The sequence below is a fragment of the Alosa pseudoharengus genome, unplaced genomic scaffold, assembly GCF_046254945.1.
Source record: "Alosa pseudoharengus isolate Yale_2024_CS ecotype anadromous, Long Island Sound unplaced genomic scaffold, YU_APseudo_1.1 YU_APseudo_1.1_scf_9, whole genome shotgun sequence".
NCBI lineage: Eukaryota > Metazoa > Chordata > Actinopteri > Clupeiformes > Clupeidae > Alosa > Alosa pseudoharengus.
The window spans coordinates 31,360,132-31,385,088 of NW_027468881.1; the positions used below are offsets into that span (position 1 = coordinate 31,360,132).

A 24,957-nucleotide genomic window follows, 5' to 3' on the forward strand; every position below is an offset into this window, starting at 1 on the left:
CCAGAGAGGCAGGGACACTTAGAAGTAAGGATGTAGGGGTATTTATCACTCTGTGCAAACTTATGTGCACAAATGATGAAACAATGTCATTTTAATGCTACTTAACATGAAATTGTGAAGTATTTGGGGAGTTAATCATCTACAGGACATAATAGTATTAAAACATTCAGATAATCCAGAGAAATCTTTGCAAACAAGGGAAAGAGCTGAAAAACACATTGGATGGCCTTGGTCTTTTGGACCTCAGATGGCACTGCATCAATACCAGACCTGTTTCCAGACCTGTCTCTGATAACCATTGTCTATGTGCACAGTTTAATATCAATTGAAAAACTGCAGCCAACATTGTAACAGCTAAAATTGTATTGAGACATGATACAGAAAATACCATCCTCTTATCTGGTCCTGAGCTTGTTTAAAATGGACTGAGGTAACGTGGAAAAAGGTCCTGTGGTTAGACCAATCAAAGTTTGCCATTCTTTTTGGAAATCATGGACTCATTTGGGCTAAAGAGGAGAGGGCCTATCCAAGTATCCAACCTATCCAACTTGTTTTAGTGCTCAGTTCCAAACCCAACATGTATGACGGTGTTGAGGAGCATTAGTGCCTACAGCATGGGCATCTTGCACATTTGGCAAAGCACAATCAATTCTGAATGATGTATACAGGTTTTGAGCAACATATACTGCCATCCAGGCAATGTCTTTTCCAGGGACGACCTTGAATATTTCAGGAAAACAATGGCAAAATGAATTCTGCACATATTTAAATAGTATTTCTCCATAGAGGAAGAGTCCAGGTGCTAAGATGGCCTGTCTGCAGTCCAGATTTGTCAAATTAGGTGCATAATGGAATGAAAAACATGACTAAGAATACCCCATACTGTTGAGCAACTGAAATCCTATATTGGGGATTAATGGGACAAAATTTCATTCTCAGAACTGTAGCCAATGGTCTCCACGGTTCCTAAACACTTACAGAATTTTGTTAAATGAAGAGGTGAAGCAGCACAGTGGTAAACATGCTCCCGTCCCAACTTTTTTTTTAAACATGTTGCTGGCATTAAATTCAAAAGTAACATATATTTCCATGAAATAGTCAAAATTTTCATTTTCAACATTTGATATGTTGTCTATGTCCTTTTTGCTGCTAAATATGGGTTTACGAGACTTGTATATTATCACATTCTGATTTTATTTGCATTTTACACAACGTCCCAACTTTTTCTGTTTTGGGGTTGTAGTATGATCTTGTACGATAGGTAGAGTATGATCTTTCATGCTACTGCTAGTGTGGAGTATCAGCACTCCCTGCTGTGGTAATGTGACGTGTGTATGTGCGTGTCTGTATGTACAGCACAGTGAACTGTCAGCACTACATAGTACAGTCAGCTGTACAATTACATCCATACAAATCTACAATTCCCTCTGGGTCATTTGATGATATACTGTACAGTACCCTCCAGAATTATTGGCACCTCTGCTAAAGTTGACTAAAAACCGGTATAAAACATGATCTATTGGTGATTTATTGTAATCTCACAATAAAAAAAAATTAGGAAAAATCCAACCTTGAAGGGAAGCAAATTAATTTCGAGAAAAAGGAAAATCTCAAAGAAATAAATATTTTGAATGAAAACACGTTTTTGGCACCCCTGAAAAATCTTATATACAAAATGTAACAGAAGCATTTTCCTGTCTAATTTCAACTTATTTAAGTTAATCAGAGTGTCTGTGAACTTTCAGAAGTAGTTCATGACTTTCTTTTTCACTGTGTAGAAAATGCCTATATTTACAGTTAAAACAATGATTAAAAGGTTCTAATCATCTGGAAATGTGACAAACATGCTTGGACAGTCGCATGGTTATCTTGCCCCCACGTACATTATGGAAGATGGTAGATCACTGCTAATAGATTATTTAGAGGGCATGCCAGGTAAAAGCCTGTCCAGTCATTTCATTACCGATGTAAACAGCAGGAGTTACTGGAGTTTCCAGACTTTGTCTGGAAGTGTGGTCTAATTGTCAGATGAAATGAAAATTGCGCTCTTTGGCTAGAAACACGTTAGGTGTGTTTGGCGTACATAGAAGATGACTATACTGAAAAAAAAAAAACATGCCTAATAAGAATTATGGTGGAGGGGCTGTGCTATTATGTGGCTGTTTTTATTCCCAAAGGCCTTGGGTACCTAATTAAGGTGCATGGTATCATGAACACCAAGAAAAACCTGAACATTTTCAAAGGAAATCTGTCAATCTCTGCCAAGACACTAAAAGTTAGTCATGATTGGATCTTTCATCAGGTCAATGAACCAAAACAAACGTCCAGATCAAAACAAATATGGTTTGCTGAACACAAAATCAAGCTTCGGACATTGCCATATCAGTCCCCTGATCTAAACTCCATAGAGTGGGGTGAATCAAAGAACTAGGAATCTGGACGATCTGGGGAGATTTTGTAAAGACGAATGGTCTTAAATCCCTTGCTTTGTATTCTCCAACTTTAAGGGGTGTCACAGGAGAATATTACAAGCTGTTTTACTGGCAAAGGGAGCCTTAAGAAGGTATTACAAGGAGGTGTGCCAATAATTGTGAGCAACGTGTTTTTGTTAAAAATATGTATTTCTTTATGAGATTTTCCTTTTTCTTAAAATAAATTTGCTTTTCCGCAAGGTTGAATTTTTCCTATTTTTTTTTTCATTGTGAGATTACAATAAATCACCAACAGATTATTTTTTATACCGGTTTTTAGTCAACTTTAGCAGAGGTGCCAATAAATCTGGAGGGTACTGTATATGGGTGAGTGGCTCTCTGTTGCAGCAGTTATAAAACCATTGAACTATGTTGCACTCTCTTAAAAATAAGGGTTCTTGGGGGTTCTATAGTTGGTAGCAAAGAACCATTTTTTTTTTTAAGTATGTTTTATTGGCCTTTTATGCCTTTAATTTACAGGACAGTAGAGAATGACAGGAAGCGAGTGGGAGAGAGAGGGGTGGGATCCGGAAAGAACCACGGGGCGGGAATCGAACCCGGGTCGCCGGCGTACGGTGCAGGTGCCCCAGCCAGCCGCGCCACGGCTGGGGCCGCAAAAAAACATTTAAAAAAAAAAGGTTGTTTATAGAACCGTGTGATAGCATAGAACCATTTATTCTTAGAGTGTTCTCTTCAAATTAGGACACGTTAAAAAGTCTTCCCTCATCATCCACAGCTCTGGTCAGTCAGTAGAGAGTCCTGACCAACATTAACTTCGTAACTGGATGCATCTCCATATGCTACCAGTCATCACAGGAATAGATTTATTTATTAGTTCTTTGGGATTATAAATGAATAATTAGTGGTGGAAGACAGCAATTATGTCAGTTTATTTTTTTAATAAAATGTAATAAAGAATATTTAGATTGTATGCATTTAATACGTAGGCAAATGCAGATAGCAAAGGCCAGTTTCAAATAATAAAATTCTTCAGTGCTAAAAAATACCAAACCAACGGTTACACAACCACACACCTACACATACATTCGTTATCTTATGTATCATCTTCTTCTGAAAACTACCTCTTATCTTCGGTCCTCATCCTATGATTTATTCTGCTACTGGTAGGCATCCGGAGGAAGTTCACGGCATTTTTGATGGAAGTGGCACAGCGCTTGGGGGGGGGGGGGGGGTTGGGGGGGGTACAGAGTCACTGCAAGTACCATGTGAAAATGTTCCATGTGAAATCCCCTCATGTTCAATACCCTGATTGCTTATGGAGCTCTATTGACCTATCATCTCCATGTCGGAGTTCAGGCTCAGTTCCGCTATGTGACACAGGTCAGGGTCGGGGGAGAAGCCAGACGGTCGGCGGGTGTGAGTCTCGCTGTCTCGTGATTGGACTATTGCCTGGCGCAGAAAGGTGATCCACTGCTGCTTGTTGAAGGAGTCGTTAGCCTGGAGGCTGTGGGACTGTGCCTTAGTGCGCCCCCTGCTGGTCACTCTGAAACAGTTCTTCACTGAGAGAAAGACAAAAAGAGAAAGGAGAAGAGTGAGATTCCACAAGCATTGCTAAATCTCAAGATGACCAAAACCAAGTTTTATTATGCCCCCCCCCCCCCCCAACACCCCACACCAAGTTTCTCTACCTTTATCATTCCCAGTGAAGGCCCCACGGAATGATCCGGAGCTCCCTGCCTCTCCGTCTGGGATGTCCTCAAGGGTGAGATTTGCAGCAGGGAGGGGCTGGCGGTACACCTGGAACTGGATTGTGCCCTCGGACACCTGAGGCCGGGTCAACACCAACACCAGCTCAAACAGGAACACATGCAGCTTCTGGAGACATGAATTTAGACACAACATGAAAAATGAATAGTTGAATCCTTGTTGAGTGCATGTTTACTAGATTGCTTTTTAAATTTTCTTTTTATTTAGGTATTTAGCTGATGCTCTTATCCAGAGCGGATTACAGAGAGCTAATTACAGGCACAGCCCCCCCCCCCCCGGAGCCACTCGGGAACTCCTTTTCCAGCAGCACAATGGTGGAAGTACCCACTGGTTAGCACTCTGGACTTGTAACCGGAGGGTTGCCGGTTCGAGCCCCGACCAGTGGGCCGCGGCTGAAGTGTCCTTGAGCAAGGCATCTAACCCCTCACTGCTCCCCGAGCGCCGCCATTGTAGCAGGCAGCTCACTGCGCCGGGATTAGTGTGTGCTTCACCTCACTGTGTGTTCACTGTGTGCTGTGTGTGTTTCACTAATTCACCGATTGGGTTAAATGCAGAGACCAAATTTCCCTCACAGGATCAAAAAAGTATATATACTTATACTTACTAACCTTCTGAAGAAGCAAAGCATGTCTGTATAACATGAGTGAAGAGATTCCTATGGCCCAGATATATCAGTGTCCTTGTCCCACTGTACCTTGATAGTTTCCCTTTTAGTTGCTTTGGATAAAAATCATCAGCTAAATGACTAAATGTATCACAGACAGCAGTGTAAGTGGAGTAACTGTCCTAAGCAAAAGAGACCAATCCAGGCACTCCAACAAGGGTCAGAAAAGTAGGAAATATAACTTATTAACCATTTATTATAATGGCTACATCTGGTGTCACCTGGTCTTCTTCAACATTGATTCCCTCTATGGCCAAGAGCACGCGGCGTATTTCTGGATATACACCTTATGCACAGGGCTACCAGTCCCATTTTTAAAGAGTTGCTGCTAGCTGTACCCACATGTCCCTTGGTGCTCTTGAGCTCCCCGTGGCAGTAGATGAAGCGCGAGCGCATGATCTCGGGCACTCTCTGGGCGTCCTCTGCGTAGCACAGGCACTGCCTGTAGAACTGGCACTCTGCCTCCCCCGTCTTCTGGTCCACCTGGGAGATGATGCTCTGAATCATGTTAATCTGAGAGCGGAGGTGGAGGTGGAGGGGAGGGTGGAGGGGAGGAAGGAACGTGGAGAAAGTGACAGAAGAGGGGGTGGTGGTGAGGTGAGATGGAGGTGTGAAAAACGTATCACAGGCGCTAGTTTTGTGTTCCGTCTGAGAGCTGCGCGCTACAGCAGATATGGTGACTCGCGCACACAGACACAGGCACACACACTGACACACATACAAACACACACACACTTGTGTGCACACACAAAACAACTGGATGCTAAATGTGCGTTATGAATGCTTTGGTATGTAGGTATGTGACAAAGCTTATAGGATTTAGACCAGAGATGTACTTACACTGGACAACTCTTGCAAAGGTGAACTTCTGACGGCAAATTTGATGAAAAGTTGGTAAACCAGCTATTTCCAAAAATGTATGGGTAACATTTTTAAAGAGTTAAAAAGTTTTAAGCCTGCTAATTAGCATGACAACATAGGCCTCCATAGACGGTGGATAGGGTACAAATCATAACTAATAGATATCCCTATTCCACTTCACCAGTTGATTACTTACATATATAGATAGATAGATACTTTATTGATCTCCAGGGGAAATTCAAGATTATCAAGATCAACTTATGTTAAGAGAATATTGTTTGTATCTCAAGTTTTCTGATATCTACATGTGAATATGTAAATGAGGTATTATCTAATTAAATATTTGCATATAGACTACAAAAAATCTGAACATTAGATGAAGTCATGTTAAAAATTCTTGTTTCAGGGAACGCCACCTCCGTCAAAAATGAGATAACAATGATGAGTGAATGCTCTCCACACATAATATACATTAATCAAATAATTTTGCTTCAAAACCCGCTAAATACCACTCTCTTCTGAACTGATCTGAAATATCAATTTGTAGGTGAAAACCTATAGGAGCCTGATGAAAAATGCTCATTTAAAAGAAAAGTGGTCAGACGGATTTAGAGGGTTTTGCATCTGAACTTTTCATATTTAAACATGAACATTACAATATTGTCTCAAAGTAAATAATCAACTAGGGAAGTTTCATGGTGATATGAAACTACCCTTTTCACTTGTAGTGTCCTGCCAATGGAGACCTATGTTATTGGTAGGCTTTAAATGCAAAATCATGCTTGATAAACAGAATGTTTGAAACTGGCACCCAAAATTATACAAACTAGCCTGTTTACCGACTTTTCCTTTACTTTTCTAGATGATTTTCATAGAATTGGAGAATTGGTCCCAGTCTAAGTCCTGTTCAAAGACATACTACTGCCTAAGTGTATTTAATGTATTTTTTCTATTTCTTATTTTCTATTTGTTTATCAAATTTCTGGCGATAAGGCAGTTTTGGAACTGACTGGACTGTGCAACTACACAATTATAGTATCAACTCAAATTTCATGACTACACTGAGCTAGAATAGAAATACACACTAAGGCGAGTTCAAATGAAGTATGCTTTCGGTCTGAGGTGTGAGAAGCTGTTTATACCTTATGCCAGTGGTCCCCAAACTACGGCCCGCGGGCCGGATACGGCCCGCCACCTCATTTTAGGTGGCCCCCCAAAACATGTCCGTGGTATATAGGATCCGGCCCGCACGGGAGTACGACATCGTTAAACTAAAACCTCCGTAATTTCCCCCATTCATTCTCTATGGCGGGTCTTAACAGTACACATGTAATACTCTTTTTGTCCACTGGTGGTTGTTTTGACGCTGTTTCGCGTTTGCCATCGAAAACGGAATGAAATGTATAGTAGGCCTACCTGCAAACAATGTAAGAGGCCTCTGCTGACTGCATCAGTGCTCAAAGTATTCTAAAAATGTATCAATTAATTGTTAATAACTAACTAACTTCTATTCAAGTCATAATTCTGGAACTTTCTGGTATAATTATTTATATTTTTTACTCACTCGTTCAAATGTTCATACAGAGTTCACAAAGTTCTCATCAGGTGAGTGAAAGTTAGAATGGTGGTCATTTCAGATGTTTCTGCCACCACTTCATAAAACTCATAGTTTGAGAACTTTAAATTATTTGTAGGATATTGCTTGTTCACAACTTGAGCTGTGTAGCCTATGCAAAGTTCAGAGTTCAAAATATACTTTTGGGACTCCCTGCTTATAGTTTTGAGAATGCTATTATTATTATTTCATTTGAGCTACATTTTACACTGATATGGCATGATGGCAATATAAACACAGATAACAATGGTATTAAATTGGAATAGCCTATAGATTAAATGGAATATTCAACTAAGGTAGACTGCCTTTGTTCACAGAGCTAAGCTATTTATGGTTACTGATATACTCCGAGTCTCTGGCCCTCTCTTAGAGCCAGGCATAGTGAGCTGGCCCTCGGAAGAAAAAGTTTGGGGACCACTGCCTTATGCTGAAGTTATATACTTGCCAGTCAGACATACCGCTGCCAGGCACTAACAAGGACATGGTGTACTTACATATTTATTTGGCTCATGCTTTTACCACCAGCGACTTACAATCTAACCCACTTTTTCTGGCTAGTACCCAGTACTAGTCACCCAGATAGCACACATAAGAAATATTTTTTTTTTACATATTACATATTACAATTGTCTGCTAAATTTCTTGAATTTCCCCTTGGGGATCAATAAAGTATATATCTATCTATCTAAATGCATTCACAGATCACAGTCTTATTTGAATGCAATTGTAAACATAAAGTAAAACTCTGCTACAGCAGGGTATAACCATTTGTCTTTATGATGGCCATAATAATGGTTGGTCAACACTCACAGCGTCAGGTAGAAAGTCCTCGTCGGGGTGGTCGTTGGGCGTACACTTCTTGATCTCTTTGAGGAGCAGTGGGTACTTGACCAATCGGCTACGCGGCAGGTCCAGGAAGTTCCACAGATCCAGCTTCCTGCTGAAGGGGGACTCCTGGCAGAGCCGTAGGAACTGGTCCACGTGCCGATCCTGCTTCTTCTGGTCCAGCAGCGCCTTCGCTGCCACCTGGTTGCAGCAGTAGGTGATGTATGCCTCCAGGCAGGGGAACTGAAGAGGCCCACATATCAAAATGGTTTAAAGACCACGAGCACCTACTATTCAACTGGCGGGCAGGATAGTGATGGTCTTGTGCAAAAACCTGGCCTAAGGACAATTTTTAATGCAATTGAAGTGCATAAAATAGTCTACTAAAAAAATACCAATACCTTTGAAGGCTCTTTAGTATACTTGACATAGCTTCTTAGAGGTGCACTTTATACACGTTTGATTTTAAATAGTTCAACTTCTACTTCTACTGCACTCTTTACCCCCCCCCCCCCCATAAATGCACAAATTGGCTGACACCAGACATAATTTCACTGCATTTCTTACTTCCAGTAACTATATGCATGTGACAATAAACTTCCTTGTATCCTTGTACCTATTTTAATAGTACACATTGGTGGAATGTTAATGAAAAGGGAAGTTTCAGCATTATGTCACTTCAGGAACATCCTTCCTGTTAGCACTCACCCACTGCAGTAAGGTGGGCCCAACCGCCTCCACAGTCTTCTCTGCTCCTCTCAGCCGCTCCAGGCGACTCAGGCAATCTGCAATTACATTAACCCACAAGTGGACTGTTACTGTTACTGCTGCCCACTAGAGGGAGCCCTGGAGTGTTGCTGCTCCGTGTGTGGTTCACTGCTGCTCTGCAGTGACACTGTACCTTCATGAAGAGGTATGAGGGAGTCGAGCGTCCCAAATATCTGGCCCAGTTCACTCTCCGTCAGAATGTCCAGTTTCAGCATGGGCTCGTAATACACCTGCGGTCAATGAGGACAAAGCTACTGATATCTTCAACTCTCTCCAAGTATTGGTCAAAGTTCATATAATAATAGTCAAGATCATGTCAGTCAGCAGGTTAGCATTGCTGCCTTGCAGAATAAAAGTTAGGTCATTTTAATGGACAGATCACATACTTTTTTGACCAAATTCAGGTCCTCTATGAGCTGCCTCTCCCCCTGTGTGAGTTCATAGATGATCTGTGAATTGAAGCACAACGTTTCAAATTGAGTGACATCCCAACATCCAATTAAAAAATAAAAAATCCAAGTGAAAATAAATATGAATAAATAAATACAGCTACTCTAAGTTAAAATATTCTAAAATAATGGCTGCCAACAGAGAAGGCTGTAGTTATCGGGAAGCAGAAAGAGAGAAGAAGGTTGAGTGCCAGCTCACTTCCTGTTTCGAAAGTGTTGTACTACGGAAAAACCTGTTCAAAGAAGCATTCACAAGTCTGACCACCGTCAGTCACCCAGTGCCCTAGTTTTAGACCACCATGTCTATTTGCATTTAGTTTGGTTTGTATAGCGCTGGACTTAGTCAGTATTTTCTGGTTAACAAAGAAAGCTTGTATACGTATTTTACCAATGGGTATTTCCATTATGGAAACATATGCTGTAGAACATTTGAAACTACCAGTAATTAAAACCAATTAAAAACATTAAAATAATTATGTCTACATCAGTATTCAACATTAATACATTAATACTTGATAGAGAAGCCCTTGAGTCTTCTGAAGTGAGGAACTACCAGCTTTGGACAATTTGCTGCAGTGTTATTTCCCCACTCTTTATTAGCATCCAGAACATCTAAGATGGATGTTGGAGGTTGGTGGTCCAGGATTTGAATGCAACAGATTCCCAGTAGGATTGTGGATCCAGGGCTTAGACTGAGCCATTCTAATATGTTCACTTCACAGTTTTGAGCCACTCCAGTACTGTTTCAACATTGTGTCTTGGGCAATTGTCCAACTAATAAGTAATCCATCTTCCAAGCCTTAGATTTTGTCCTTGTTTTCAAGTTTTTCTTGTGATATTGAGTCCATTTTTATTTCTCCCTTAAATTCTAAAATGTTTCACAATCCCTGCAGACAAGATATATCCACAAAGCATATCACCACTGACAAATTTCACAACTTTGAAGGTCCTTCTTAGGGCATTAGCAGTGCTAGCAATTACGCAACACACAACCCTATGAAGGTTGGCCAAAAAACTCCTATTGTTTTTTTTGGTCAACATTGAAGGACAGGCTTTTATACAAAGCATTCATTTAATTTAATGTTAATGTTGGCTAACAAATAACTTCAATTGCCTTTGAAAAATACTGTATAAAGTAGAGCATAAATGTTTAGAATAAAAATACTGATTGGAAAAATAGCTTGTGATGATGACTTTCAGGTGGGTTGAATACTTTTGCAAGCCACTGTATTGGTCTCCAGCCATTCCCACTGTTTTCCTACCCACGAGTCCACCTCCTATGGGGGTAAGCTCTTCATTTGCCAGCCATCACTAAAAAGGGATGATGACTGAAACATTCTCTTTCTCCCTCACAAGACGAGAGGGATGCAGGTAGAAATGTTTGCTCTCTAAGGACCTCCAGTCCCCAAAATATCTGTCTATTAATGTTTGAGAGCAGTGGTAGTTCCCCTTGGTATAAAAGTACTTTCAGACAGGACAGTGTGATTATACGCATGGGCCAGGGGCGGAGCTACGTGGTGGCCAGGGGGGGCCACGGCCACCACTGGTCAAAGCTTGGCCACCCTGCTGGCCCCCCCAGCTCCGTTCAGTGAAAAGTAAAAAAAAAAAAAAAATTGCTGCCGTTTTCGACGGCACTTTGCCAACACTTTGCAAAGCAGGGACTGAACAAATTACTGCACTCTATCTACGACCATTGGCCCAGTCAGGAAGTGTAGCCCACGGTTGTTTCAGCTTTCCAACGAGACTAAACTCTTGCCTGTGCGATCAAGTAGGCTATGAAAATAAAAAGAAATCATGAAATTAAATCAAATTGATTCATATTTATAGTTTACCTGCGCACCCAATACTCTCGTTTGAATTACTCACGAACCCGTGATCGCATAGATATGGCAAGCATATCAGAAGAAAGAGGAGACACAGGGCTATCTATTGGTACCAAGTATATCGATGCTTCTGGGCTATAAAAACAGACAACGTGACTGCAAAATAACATAATGTACAAAAACCAACTCTCGTTTGAATTAGGCTACTCACGAACCCGTGATCGGATATGCCACGCATGTCAGATGAAAGAGGAGATAGAGAGCTACCATTTGATACCAAGTACATCCTTCTGGGTTATAAAACAGACGAAATGACATCAAAATAATAACTTCATATAGCTCGACTTACCCCACGTTTTTGTGTGTTGTGGTGGCAAGGCATGTACATAATCCAACGCTATCATGTGTTTCTCTATGGCAAAGTTCATACGGTTTTGAGATCCCAGCAAATTCCTGCATGGCATCCAATTCGAGACACACATTGCATCTCAATTTATTCGACAAAGAAACACCTTTTTGCCTTCACTTTGTTCATGACAGTAAAGTTGTTTTAGAATCATCATGAGTGTACACACATAATAAGACTGATTAAGTAAGGTGCATTATCATAATGTACTTTTTTATAGCATTGGCCTATTTATGGAAAACGATTTGGAGTGGACAACAAACTGACCTGTGTATCAGTGTTGGCTTTACACAATTTATTGCCATTATTAAAATAGGCTATCCTAATCTTCAAAACTTTTTGAGTAGTTTTCAAATAGTAGTTTTGATTCCCAAGTGCCACCCCAATAAAAAGTCTGGACCCAGCTGGCCCCCCCTATAAAATAATCCTGGCTACGCCCCTGGCATGGGCATGTGTTTGTGTGCGTGAGCTTCTGCACTGCTCTAGTGAGTTCCCTTGAAGCATTCAGCATTTCCTCCATCAGTTAACACATCTTCTTTGCTCTACAGTAACCCCTATCCCCCGGTCTGTGGTTGAAATCATTGGGGCCATGCTCGCTGTGCTTTTACCTCCTGTCTCTTGATCTCTTTGGCGCTCATGTCATTGGTCATACAGTCCACCGTGTCACTCCACAGCTGGCTGTTCCGGCGCCGTGGAAACGAAGATGCCTTCTGTCGCGTCCGGATGGATGGCATGGCTGGCAGTGGCCGGGCCTCTGTCCGGAAACTGATGGACCTCTGTGACGGGGTGTCAAGGTTGGTGTTGAATGTCAACAGGTAAGATAAAGCATCTATAGACCCTTTCAACAATAAAAACAAAAACAATGCTTGAACATTCTATTTGGTTCCCAATCTACTTCCTCTGCATTAAGATAACATATGGAATGTTAAAACGGAAGCCTTCTGGGGCCAACTATGATGCTGATAATGGAACTCTCTTGAAAGGGTCTATACACACATACACCCAACATTTGACCTCACATGTCAGTCAGTGACATATGATTTCACATGTGAGTTAACAACACACGACTTCACATATGACTTAACAACATATGACTTCACATGCGAGTAAACAACATACAGGGCTTAAAGCAATAAAAATGTCTGTGCCTGAAGTTATCAGACATTTATGAGGACATCATATATACTGTAGTCTCATTGCCTATTATCGAATTTTAAGCATACCAGCTCACGCCTGAATTCAGGCACGGTGCCTGAACACGTTAAGCTCTGAACATATGACTTCACATGCGAGTTAATAACATATGACTTCACATGTGAGTGTGATGCACTTGTGTATGCATGTGGTACCTGTATGGACTGTCCCAGACGTTTCAATGCTGGCGTTTTCACTGGTGTTATAATGCCTGTGACTTGAGCCCCTTTTCCAACAGGTTTCACCTTTTTATTACAAGGTTCCTTCAGAATGATTCATAGAAAAGAAAAAAAAAATAGCCAAATAAATATCTGGCCAAATGACAGGGAGAGTTAAATGATAATATTCAATAACATTGTATATCCCACCTCAGAATCATGAAAAGAGTCTGTACTGACATCAGGGTCCTCTTCATCCTATCACAGAAGGCAGAGCATGATGACTTACTTACTCAGGTAAACAGTGCTAAAGTTCGAGCAATTAGAGGTGGAAACTGGAACACAGGAAACTGTCATTTATAAAAAATACAACAGTGAACTCATGCTTTACTGAGAAAGGCTGACTGTCAGCACTGTAGTAATGCTCAAGTGAAAGAAAGCAATCTAGACGGTGAGAATAAGCAGCCAGGAAGAAGGTTATGAGAGAGGGAGAGAGAGAGAGAGGGAGAGAGAGAGAGAGGGAGAGAGAGAGAGAGTCGGTGAGAGAGAGAGAGGGAGAGAGAGAGAGAGGGAGAGAGAGAGAGAGGGAGAGAGAGAGAGAGGGAGAGAGAGAGAGAGAGAGAGAGAGAGAGGGAGAGAGAGAGAGAGGGAGAGAGAGAGAGGGAGAGAGAGAGAGCAAGAAAATAAGAAAGAGAGCGGATGACAACGCCAGTAAGTGAAAGAGCAGAATATGCTGAGACGGTTTCTGCTTTGGTTGAGTTTCCGTCTTGAAACAGGAAGCTGAATAGTACAATTATTTCTTTGCCATAACTGTCATATCAATCTTTTTTGCATTGCCATTTATCTGTCGAAATGGACACGTTCAGAGTTGCATGTCACAAGTGACCTTTGTGGCCAGTGTTGATTGGATAAGGTCAATGTAGTTTGAGAGAGAGAGGGTCTCTGACGTGTACTGTCTTGAAGTCACCTTGTTCGTTATCAGAGAGGGGTCTGCGGCCTCACAAAGCTTCCGTTACATAGACATCGACAGATAAATGAGCAGAGAAGCAAGACGAGCACAGAGGATGAGAAGAAGTTATTCTATGATTGCTCAGTTAGTTTTCAGTCAACCAGTGGGTCAACATGCACAGTTGTCTTTGAGACATACAGCACAATAGCATGCACTGAAAAGCAATTGATCTCAATCATTTGAAGGTCACTGAAGATCAGTGTTAACAGGTTCATGAGACATGAGCTAAGGCTTGAGGAAATCATCTCACATTGTCCTCTGTGGCTCTTGCTAAACTCCCTGCACCACTGTATGGGTCCTGTTTCCTTTTCTTCTGCAATAAAACCCAAAAGATAAACATTGGTGGAGACTATGCCCTTTAATAGGAACAGAGCAGTTAGCCTACAGTTGTTTTTCATACACGGAGTGCTCAGAATATTCTATGGTGATGGACAGTGGCTTCAATTAGCAATAGAATCTATAGATTTTTGTTACATTTTTACAAAAAAGAAATTGTAGCTAATTCTTATTTTAGCTAAATATCCACATAAATGCAAGTGTTGGGTGCCACCATGTCTGTGTTGCTCCAAACTGTTCTGTTCTTAATGGTGAGTCCACGTGTATCAGTATTGGGTTTCAATTCTATATAACACACATATTTACAACTAGAGTGAAACGACTTGAATATTTTTGTCTGTAACCTTGGCCCTTTTTTATATTTGGTCTTTCATTTTTCAACATTAACCTACTACCAAAATGGGTCTTGCATAAGCTTTAAGTTGCCCATGGGTCTACCATAAATCTATCAAACTGAACACATTACAGTATGTGTCAGAGACAAGAGATACTTTGTGAAGGATAGAAAAATGTATTTCTTACTCCTGCATAGTCAGAAAAACCAGCACAAGCCGCCAGCCGATCCCTCGGGTGAGGTGACCTGGAAATTCATAAAGGAAAATTAACAGGTGGATAATCCACTGACTGGAAATCAGGCACATGCTGTGACATAAAAGAGGAATGATCACAGGTAATTGTTTAAAGAAATCACCACGATATTCAGTGGAAGGATATATCAACATGATAAAATCTATTTCTTGAAACTCAGAAGTAGAAAACAACCTATGGTCTCCCATGCTTGTAGGAGCATAACCAGACCAAATTAGAACACTAGTGAAAGCTCTTATAAAGCTATCTCTTAAACGTGAACTGACTGAGGAGCCTGACAGGCCTCACCAGGAAGATAGTTCATCCGTCTCCGATTCTTCAGGCTCCATCCTCTCTACTTCCATCATTTGCTTCTCTCTCAAAGCCTCTTCCACTCCATGACACAACTTACGACAGCCCAAAACAAAAACATTTAAAAAGTCTATAAATAAAACGCAGACATTGGGGAAAAAAAAAAAAAAAAACACGACTAAAACCTTAGTCCAGACACCTGTCGCACCTAATGAAAAAGGGTCAGACAGTTGAGAGAGCTGCACCGAGCGAACTCTCCCTCCCTCCCCCCTCCTGCGCTCTTCCTCTTAGCGCTTGCAACTTCTACAAGCCACATCCTGTGTGTGAGCATGTTCTTCAGCTTCCTGTTGTTCCTTTCAACATGGGTAGGGCGCAAACCTCACTGGGGTGATGCGAGCGATGCCTTGATAAGCCGGGATTGATTGGGGTTCAGGTGGCACTGAGTTTTTTTTTTTTTTTCGGGGGTTGTAACTTGTGGCAGTGACATGTGAACTGCAGAAGGCAGAACCATCTGTCATTTCGAGTCAGCTGCACTTAAGGAAGTTAAGGGTTGTGGCTGACGACCCACTTCCCTGTTTGGACAGAACTAACATGATCAACACAATACTAAGGGTTTAAATGAGTTGTCTCATTTTGAAACTAAAGCATGCTGATGGAACGGCTTAAATGTTGCTAGCCTGAAGAGTGAAGTGCATGGCTCAGGTTGACACCAAAAGGTTATGAAAAAGGTTATTTCTGTGGATTTTTTTTTGTTGAGTAGGATGGATGTGATGAGGCATTTGGTATGAGTCATTCTGTCGAGTCTCCATTTATCTGTTAGGTAGAACTAAACCACAGAATGATTCAACGTGACGTGAACATTCTGTTACATGACTGCATCCTGATAGAGGACCTTTCTGTGGTGAAGGCCTTTAAATTCAATCCGACTTAAACTATGTGTGTTAAGTTTGGCTGAGCACCAAAACACCTTTTGAAGAGTTATATGAAAAGTATGTTTTGAGGGTAGTGATCTAGTGGCAGTGTCCTGGTTAGAGAACTGGGCTTCCAAATGGAACACCAGAAGGTTTAGTTCAATATAATGGACAGCAAACACTGCCTCTAAGCACTTGAACCCCCACCCCAAATTGTTTCAGGGGGGCTCTCTAATTCATTTCCTTCTAAAATCACTGTTTAGTGTTTTAGCTAAATTACAAAACAAGAAATACCCTTTACTACCTTTACACTGGTAGATTAAACTTGCTTGATGCATGTTGGGATCGACCTAATATTTCATGAACCATGAGCAACATGAGAATACAGCATTCTATACATTTCACACCAAGCATCTTACGCCCTCTCCTGCTACAAGTCTTGCGGTTAACTGAATTCACCACACTGCTGATAAACCCTTGAATAATAACTCAAGGCATAAATAAATAAAAACACCCAAAGCATTGATGTTCTTTTTAACAACTTTATTCACTATCACACTAAGTGCTCCCATTACAGAGTAAGTCACCACCTTAATTTTGTACTGTACTGTTTGGAGTTTTAACAAAATAGAAAGAATACAGAGTTTGTTCTACAAGGTGTGTGTGTGTGTGTGTGTGTGTGTGCCAGAACTCCGCACCCCCCTCCCCTCCCATTGAGAGAAAAAAAATCAAATAGAAATTGAACATAAAATAACATTAAAAAAAAAAAAAAAAAATTCAACAAAATAGTGGAGGAAAACTAGAGAAAATGCCATGTGCAAGTTCCTGCCCAGCTCTAAGCCCAAGAGAAGGCAACGAGGCCGGGGAGAATTCAGACTGGGTCGCGAGACGAGAGCGGAGGGGTGAGATGAACAGATCAGGTCACTCTGCACTGCCTCTGGATGCTGCACCTTCAAATTACCCCTCGGGGGGGCAAGAAGGGGGGTCTTCATCTGACCAGAGGGGGGGAGGAGGTGTGTGTTGTTGGGATGGGGTGGGTTTGGGGGAGTACTTTAAAGATTCCCAATCTGGTCCAGATAAGACAAATAAAGGCAGTGACATGGGCAAAAAAAATATTTATTTTTTCTTTAAGAAATTCTCATACATTTCAATTTTGCATTTTTCTTCTTTTCCAGTGCATCATTTTCTTTTTTGGCATCAGTCGATGGCTAACTGCACGTTATTAAGCACTCGGGGGCTCTGTTTAGAATGCAAGGCAAGAGGGAGCCTGAAAAAATTCATCTGGAGATGGTGGGGGAGCGCTTAGATAGAGAGGCGTGGAGGAGAACAGAAACCGCTTTCATTTTGTACATTTTCTTTCTTTCGTTTTTTTTTTTTTTTTTTTAACAAGACAGGAGCCTTTCAGAGGGAAACTGCGCAGAACAGGAGTGCCAACGAGCCAACTGGGAGAGCCGTACATATAAAGCATTGCGTTAATATGACCAGAGTTTAAACAACAGCTACTGTCAAAGATTCAAAAAAATTACATGCTGCCCTCCCCCGATCCCACAAAACCCTGAACTCATTCAAACCCTGTGACTCCCTTACTAGCCAACCAGTTGATGCATTTATAAAAACCTCTGTGCCCCCCAATTTAATGAGTAACAGGGGGTGGAGATTGGTGCTCTAAGGGGGGGTTGTGGGGGAGGGGGAAACCCTCGTTATTAGAACAATAACCGATATTTCTTTTTTCCTCAGCGAAGAAAAAAAAGGGAGACTAACCCTCGAACTTTGACGGCACCCCCTCCCATCCCTCCCTCCCCCAAAATTGTTGTTTGAGCTCTCCCAGCTATATCCATGCTGATTGGTTCTCTTTGTCTTGTGAATTCCCCGAGCTCCATTGACCCCCCCTCCCCCACCCGTCCCGTCTCCATCAGGGCTGCTTAGCGAATGGTGTATCTGACGTAGGGCACCTCCACGTCCTCGTCCGTCTCGTCGTTGCAACAGAGCTCGAACACCAGTGCCTTCACATGCTTGCCCAGCTTCTTCTTGGACACCTTGGTCACAATCTCTGTCATGCTGTAAGCAAACAAGAGAGGGGACAGATCAAGTCAAAATTCAAGGTGAATATGAAGTCCAAAGACAACACCTTCAAGCTAAGCAAAGGAAACAACTTCTCAATATTACTTTTTTTTGTTGATAAAATTAGAGTGGTGTCATGTGCTTACTTACATAAAAGTCTGCTTTTAACTTGGAACTTCAAGATGGCTCACTTTGATTATTTCCATCTAGCTCCTGAGTCATTGTAAGTGATTCTAGGCTAGGGTGTCGCCATGTTGGATACTTACGGAAGGTCCAGCCTCTCTTTGAGCTTGGCAGCAGGCATGAAGAATGAGTAGAGCATGGAGACCCCCTGGGACAGCATGGTGATCTCGAGCTTGTGTTCATCCTGCTCAGGGGTCACAACACAAGAAACAATGAGAAATGTGCAACACTTCTTAAACACTTCTTTTAAACACAATACTACAATTGAACAACAAAAATATAAAATCTGCTGTCTTACCACATCTAAACATGCTAAATTAAAAACCATTAAGGGGCAGTTTCCCAGACATATATTCAAGGCAATTTCAATGAGAGAAAAAAAGTTTTTAGTCTAGCTCTAGGACTAATACATGCACAGGAAACTGAACCATTAAGCTATTTCAGAAACAGAAACACTACCACCAAAAGAAAAGTAATATTTGAAAGGAAAATTATCAATCTCCCAAACAAGGCAGTCATTTAAAATGGCGTGCAGACTAATTCGACAACACCGCGAGTAAGCCGGTGTACCTTAAAGTAGGCGAGGAACTCTCTGAGGGTCATCTCCTCCCCACTGGGTTGCAGACCTTTGACCTCAAAGCGGTCCCACAGCGTCCAGTCAATCTCATAATACTGCCGAAGGAAAAGCAATGGTGTTGTTAGTCGTTGCTATACATAGTCATATAAAAATTAGTCACAGCTACGTAGTTCATGCTATTAACACTACTTTCAATCATCTTAACTTATACAATACGATATGCAAATTAAGTAAGGAGTGAGGGTTATATCAGAGACAGCTGTGCATGCTCTGGGAGGGAAAAGGCAAGATATGGTTCCAGCTACCTTGTGTTTGGGTGCTGCGATGGGCTCTGAGAAGGCGAAGAAGGGCAGGGCGAGGTTCATGAAGCCGTTCTTGAAGGTCTCCAGCTTCTTGTGCTTCTGTACCACCTTCAGCAGCTCCAGACACACCAGGCCCACCACGGCTGCTGTCGTCGTGGCGATGGCTGGAATGATCTTTCCAGCGATGAGCTTGCTCTGCGGCCATGGAGAAACAGACAGATACATGTAGTTAGCAATCTGACACAAGGTGCCCAGATGACACCTGTACTATGCTATGCAAAAACACATGTAATGGTATCAATCCAAGTGTAATAGTGTATGTGATGCGATAGGCTAATACAGCAAACACTGGAAACAGTCTAGCACACTCCAGTAGGTGGCAGTGTTGCACCTTAATGCTAGTTTGGGAGCTACCGTATATAATCTATTTCAAAAGCTGCAGTATGAAATCTTGAACATGGCAAAAACAATTGTCCATGTCCAATATTAGTTATTTAGGCATTCCATTATATGGCAGCTTTAGGAAGAAGAATAAAGACATTGGGGTTTAGTGACCAAAGTTCTCACACTGTTCTGGGAGGGGAAAAAAAAGAAAAAGAAAAGAACATGTTCTCCTGCAATTCTATCTGTCGGGGGAATTAACTTCACAGCAACATCGATCAGCCTGATGCTGCCCGTCCTCTCCACTGCAGCTGGCTGCCTACCTTGTGTCTGTCTGCAGGAGGAATGTCATAGTTCTCTGCCCTTAGGTTGGACGCTGCTACGATGAAGTCCATGTGGAAGTTGGAGTCATCATCCTACAAACAGAACAGAAACCGTTACTTACAAAAATAATGTGTCAACTACTAGAGTGTGGTGCCAAAACAAACAAACAAAAATAAAAACAGGTTTGATACTCAGTGAACACACCCGCTAAATACTACATCTGCAATAAAGCTTACACTGTATGTTGCTTTAGATAAAAGCATCTGCTAAATGAATACATGTAAAATGTTCAAATCCGATTATCAAGTGGAAAAGGGGATCTGCTCGCCTTGGCATTTTTTTATATCGACATCCTGAGAATCAGGTCATGTCAAATATGAGTTAAAAAAGCCACTTATTTCCAGGAGTCACACAATCACATGTTCCTGCATCTTACAGAAAAATAACTTAAGGGCTTTTCGTTAACATACTAGTTTTAGTCTTTAGGTCACACATAAATCTTAAAGGAAATGTTGCTTTCCTAACACATTTTACAAGACAGATTGTACATTGGAGTGTACTTGAAGAAGAAAGCAGTGTCACACCTAAATCTGACTAATACAAAGACAGCTCATCCACTGCACATAATGCTTGGGCTCCCTAGAGCAGAGAGTCTTCACGTACCTTCTCAAACTCGATGGGACAGAGCTTAAACTGGGACGCAGACTCGGCGGCAGGCAGCAGGGTCTTCAGCTCCTCTAACCTGGAATCATCTGAGGAAAACCCTAGCACATTCAGCCTCATTACACATCTCAGTTGTAAACAGCAACTGATGATCTTGTTTATAACACACATGCTGTAGGGTTACTAGTAATTTCCTTACACCCCCCCCCCCCCCCGGGCAACAACCACAGAAATTATGTCACTGATATGGTAGCAGCTAATCTGCAGTTTCCTAAAACTTGGTGGTAGGTATGGTGTTAGACATGATGTAACCCAGGTCTAAAAGAGATGAAACAGATTAAACCTAAAACCAATTAGTAATGAAAGCAAATCAGAATGGGGGAAAAAAAAAAAAACACACAGATCCGAATTAAAACCTGACAGATGGTGCTCGGACAGCATTAGAGGTCCAGCCATTTTGGCCCTCGGCCTCTTTGATAAGCCCTCGTCTATCACTCACCCACTGAGGCGTTGGAGTTCTGGAGCTCCTGGTCGGAGACGTGGATTTTGACCCCAGACTTGGGCGTGAACGTGGGCACTTTGATATCCTGCAGCAACCGGGCAACGTTGGCGCGGTCTCTGGAGACGGGCATGCCGTAGGACTGGGCAAGCAGGTTGGCTCCAGCCATGACGTAGTCCATGTGCAGCTCCTATGAGACAGCAGCAGACAGGCAAAGCAGTGCAAATCAGTTCACCGACTTCCAACACATCCACACAAACACGTTGGCTGCCTTGGACATTACTGTGTGGTTGGAGTGAATACCGGAGTGAATACCACAGTGATTTATTTTAGCATGGTTGCGTTCATCACAACTAGGGATCAATTATACAAACACAACTTGGTTTAATTTACATGGATTGCTTGTAAAAGAACATTAAAAACAATGCATGACACCTTATTAATAATCCTTCAAAGCACAGGAGTCTTAAAAAAAAGGAAAGAAACAAGATATAACGTAGGAAATGTTTTCAAGTGTAAGTAACGCTTACGTTGTTGGTGTCGAACTCTAGTGGGTGAGGACACCTCTTTGGACCAGACCAGAATGGAGCACCTGAGCTGGTGAGCTGTCAAGAAAACGGCAAAGAATGTTCAATTAAATTCTATTCTTTTTATTTTGGGCTAAAAACGCTCAAGTCTCAAGTTGTTTTACAGTTAAGTTCTCTCTGACAAAAGCTCCAGTGGATATTGTCAGGGTATGCACATGCAAAATAAGTAGCTTGTCAACCCAATCATGCTTGAATAATTTTAGAGTAAAGACAAGCAGTTACACAAAAACATAAATTGCCTTTATACTGGTCTTCCTCAGACAATACTATGATGTCTGGCTTAGAAGTGATATTAAAATAAAGCTTTCCCTGGGAAACATTGCATACCTATGACAAGGTAATTGTTTTAGCATCTACTAGAAATTGTCACACAAACACCTTACTGAAACTGAATTGTCCTGTAGTTGAACTATTATTAAGGCAAGATGCCTCCAGCTTTGACCTCATTGGCATACACAAAATCCAAATCAGTAACATTATGTTACTCTGGATGAAGCTGAATAACAAAGTTAGTGTCCTTTCAACCCTGCCAGATGTGCCGTTCTCTTACCTGGTCAGGTGGGAAGTTGTGCAACAGCTGGCGGATGTTGTTGTTGTACTGGCACTGCCAGTGGTTGCGTGCCCAGGTGATGCAGTCCTCCCAGTTGCGAGGGCAGTCTGTCACCAGGCTCTTGTAGACGGCCTCCAGGACCTCCAGGGGTTGGGCACCGGGCAGCTTCAGAGTGCGCTCCATGAACTTGGGGTCTCTGTGGACAGGGACGGTCATGAGGCCTGGACACACTTCCATCTGTGGGCTTATTGCCTGCTCTGTGTGGCATCCCTTGGGTTTTCTTTCCACATTTACTAGGCAAAAGGTCTGCATGACCTTAGTTTTGGCACCAGAATTCAGACGTTCAAAGATGTTTGGTCTACATGTTTTAGCCCCAGGCTAATGTTTAGATATGTTGATGCTGTCCATGAACATCTACTGCAGTGTCTAGAATGACTTCTGGGCGTATTCAAGGAACGAGTTGAGTTTATACTTGTTCTAATGAAGTGTTCTGAATGTAGTGTCAACTTGAGACCTTTTTCAGTTTTGTCAGTGACACCATACAATTGCGGCGGCTTAGCATTCAAATTTTAGAGATTCGATAAAGCAGAAAAGAGCTTAACTCACGTCAGGTACTGCATGGCGTTCTCTGCCGGCTGTTTGAAGAGTCCCTCAAACTCATCACGGGCCCACTGAAAACAAAAACGCTACTGATGAATACACAGGCAGGTCTCAGTAGTTAATGTTGACAACATACTATACCCAATTTACATCAGTAATATCTATTTATAGGCAGTGTTTAACATCTAAGACAATTATCAGTAATATTATTCAGAAATTATGATTTTTAATGATTCAGAATCACTATAGCAGGACATCACTACAGTGCATTGTTGTACACTAGGCTCTATGGCCTGTCCCTGCATAGTTCAGACACTGTGTGTAGGTATTCGTCACCTGCAGTGTGTGTTCGATGGCGTTGGGAAAGTTCTTGAGTGTGCAGATGGGGATGGACTTCTCTGGCGGGTCCTGGCTGGAGCTGTAGGATTCTGTGATGAAGGGGATGACCACCTGTACGTTCCCTTTGGTGCCCAGAGTGCCCGACTCCAGCAGGGGCTTACGGTAGTACACACACCTGCGGTCCATGTACATACCTGAGGGGGGGCGGAGATAAGGACAAATGAATGGAAACGCATGGAGGGAAATGGAGAGCAAAGAAAAAAGAATAAAGAAAAAAAGTTAACCTTCAATGCCGTTGGCACAAACATGCCATATGGCCCAAGAATAAACACCAATTACAAACAGTAACATCAGCCTTAAACTAGTTCTAGTTATGTCACACCCCCCCCCCCCCTCCATATGCTTATATATATACTTACGGGCATCGACGTTGTCCAAAGCGTTGGCCACACCATCGAGGCTCTCAAAGAAGTCGTCGTCGTAGACCCTCTCTGTGTCAGGTCCGACCCGGTTCTGGTGGCCAGTGATGCGTACAGACGGGTTCATCTGCTTCACGGCAGCTGCGGCTGTCTCACTCTTCATCTTCTGCTCAAAGAACAGACACATGGCGTCAGAACAGACACATGGCGTCAGAACAGACACATGGCGTCAGAACAGACACATGGCGTCAACCCACAACACAATCCGGGCTGCTGCTGAACTCACTTAGCCTAGAAATCTAGACGCACCCTAGCGGCAGCAAATTAATTTGCTCAGCCTGTACGTCTAGTATCGAACCATAGGAATTTCGATTGGCTAACGCCGTGGACCTCATCCAATCACAGCGCTCTATTTTGTTAGAGAGTCTTAAGGCGGGCTTAACAGGATAACGACAGTCCTGCGACGGAATCGGCGTTGGCGTCAACTTTGGAGGAGTTGGACTTGTGCTTTTCTTTGAAAGTAGAGCAACACAATGCACTTAAGTCATTCCTTTCGAAGAAGGATGTATTTGCCGTTTTGCCGACCGGATACGGATATGGTCGTAGCGCTGGCCTATTGCATGCTTAGGCAGTTTGAAAGACAATTCTCTGCCCGCCCCTTGGATTAAGCAGGTGAATGATTCGATTCCAGACTATACATGTCAATGATATAGGATGGCCCGCCAGGCTAGAACTCACTTGGACTGACTACTGAATACACTGTGATTCTGGTCATCACTTCAAGTTCTACAGGAAAAATAACACATTTGTACATGACAAGTTCTATTGAGTGTGAATTAAGGTTGGGTACCGAACACTACACTAATTAGGTCGGTATTATTACCGAGTTTACGTGAAATCAAACGGTGCCAAATTTCAGCAATTTCGTGTGCATCAGGAGCGGAGTGCACCAGCTGAGCTCATGCCTGAGTGTAACGTTAGCCTATGTCTGTCTCAAAAGCGAAAGTTATTATGGCTATTAAGCAAAACTTAATATGCACCATTTAAATCTGCATACGTTGCGGAGGAGCGGGCATAAATTATGAATCAGAATAGTACCCCTGGTAAGAACTTAAAATAATAGTGACATTTGACAGAGCTATGGAATGCACCCATCTTTCTGAATCATGAGTGAGCTGAATCCATTCAAAACTGTAAAACAAGACTTTAAAACGGTTCAAAGCATATGTGACAGGAACACAGCGTTTTAATGCTATTTAAATGCATCGTGGCCACGCTAGATGGAAATTATGTCTTAATAGCATTAATAATATCTAGGATATTTGCCAACTACTCGCTGTAATGTTAGATTTGTCGTGACAACAGTTGCTATAGG

General features: G+C 42.1%; 2 protein-coding genes across 6 annotated transcripts in view; both read right to left on the minus strand.

The window, feature by feature from the left end:
• Positions 1 to 3,337: 3,337 nt before the first annotated feature.
• On the minus strand, positions 3,338 to 15,574 carry arhgef3l (Rho guanine nucleotide exchange factor (GEF) 3, like). 2 transcript variants are annotated; one of them, XM_076277365.1, is made up of 13 exons: positions 15,184 to 15,572; positions 14,830 to 14,887; positions 14,222 to 14,284; positions 13,173 to 13,220; positions 12,960 to 13,067; positions 12,219 to 12,386; positions 9,319 to 9,381; positions 9,066 to 9,162; positions 8,873 to 8,949; positions 8,150 to 8,407; positions 5,206 to 5,376; positions 4,121 to 4,307; positions 3,338 to 3,991 (listed from the first exon to the last, which is right to left on the minus strand). In XM_076277365.1, the coding sequence occupies exons 1-13, from the start codon at positions 15,240 to 15,242 to the stop codon at positions 3,756 to 3,758; spliced, it is 1,593 nt and encodes a 530-aa protein (XP_076133480.1). In that variant the 5' UTR covers positions 15,243 to 15,572; the 3' UTR covers positions 3,338 to 3,755. The 2 variants fall into 2 exon arrangements, with proteins under 2 accessions (XP_076133480.1, XP_076133481.1); XM_076277366.1 differs by lacking the exon at positions 14,222 to 14,284 and having other exon boundaries at positions 15,184 to 15,574.
• Positions 15,575 to 16,625: 1,051 nt separating this feature from the next.
• The window catches only part of uba1 (ubiquitin-like modifier activating enzyme 1), a 31,070-nt gene continuing 22,738 nt past the window's right edge, over positions 16,626 to 24,957 (minus strand). For 3 of the 4 annotated variants that reach the window (XM_076277042.1, XM_076277041.1, XM_076277044.1), the window contains 12 exons: positions 23,583 to 23,748; positions 23,161 to 23,357; positions 22,831 to 22,895; positions 22,225 to 22,420; positions 21,618 to 21,692; positions 21,088 to 21,277; positions 20,589 to 20,689; positions 19,925 to 20,017; positions 19,224 to 19,415; positions 18,912 to 19,013; positions 18,425 to 18,525; positions 16,626 to 18,155 (listed from right to left, as the gene is read on the minus strand). In XM_076277042.1, the coding sequence (XP_076133157.1) occupies positions 18,020 to 18,155; positions 18,425 to 18,525; positions 18,912 to 19,013; positions 19,224 to 19,415; positions 19,925 to 20,017; positions 20,589 to 20,689; positions 21,088 to 21,277; positions 21,618 to 21,692; positions 22,225 to 22,420; positions 22,831 to 22,895; positions 23,161 to 23,357; positions 23,583 to 23,748 (1,614 nt within the window). In that variant the 3' untranslated portion in view covers positions 16,626 to 18,019. The remainder of the gene's footprint in view (positions 18,156 to 18,424; positions 18,526 to 18,911; positions 19,014 to 19,223; positions 19,416 to 19,924; positions 20,018 to 20,588; positions 20,690 to 21,087; positions 21,278 to 21,617; positions 21,693 to 22,224; positions 22,421 to 22,830; positions 22,896 to 23,160; positions 23,358 to 23,582; positions 23,749 to 24,957) is intronic. The other variant, XM_076277043.1, reaches the window with a different exon arrangement.

Bases quoted from the DNA above. Each gene is read 5' to 3' on its own strand.
- arhgef3l (XM_076277365.1), bottom strand. From the start codon at position 15,242: ATGATGGAAGTAGAGAGGATGGAGCCTGAAGAATCGGAGACGGATGAA. The intron at 9,382-12,218 runs GTAAAAGCACAG...TTCAATTCACAG, and splicing joins AAGAGATCAAGAGACAGGAG to ATCATCTATGAACTCACACA. The intron at 8,950-9,065 runs GTACAGTGTCAC...ATGTAATTGCAG, and splicing joins CCTCATACCTCTTCATGAAG to ATTGCCTGAGTCGCCTGGAG.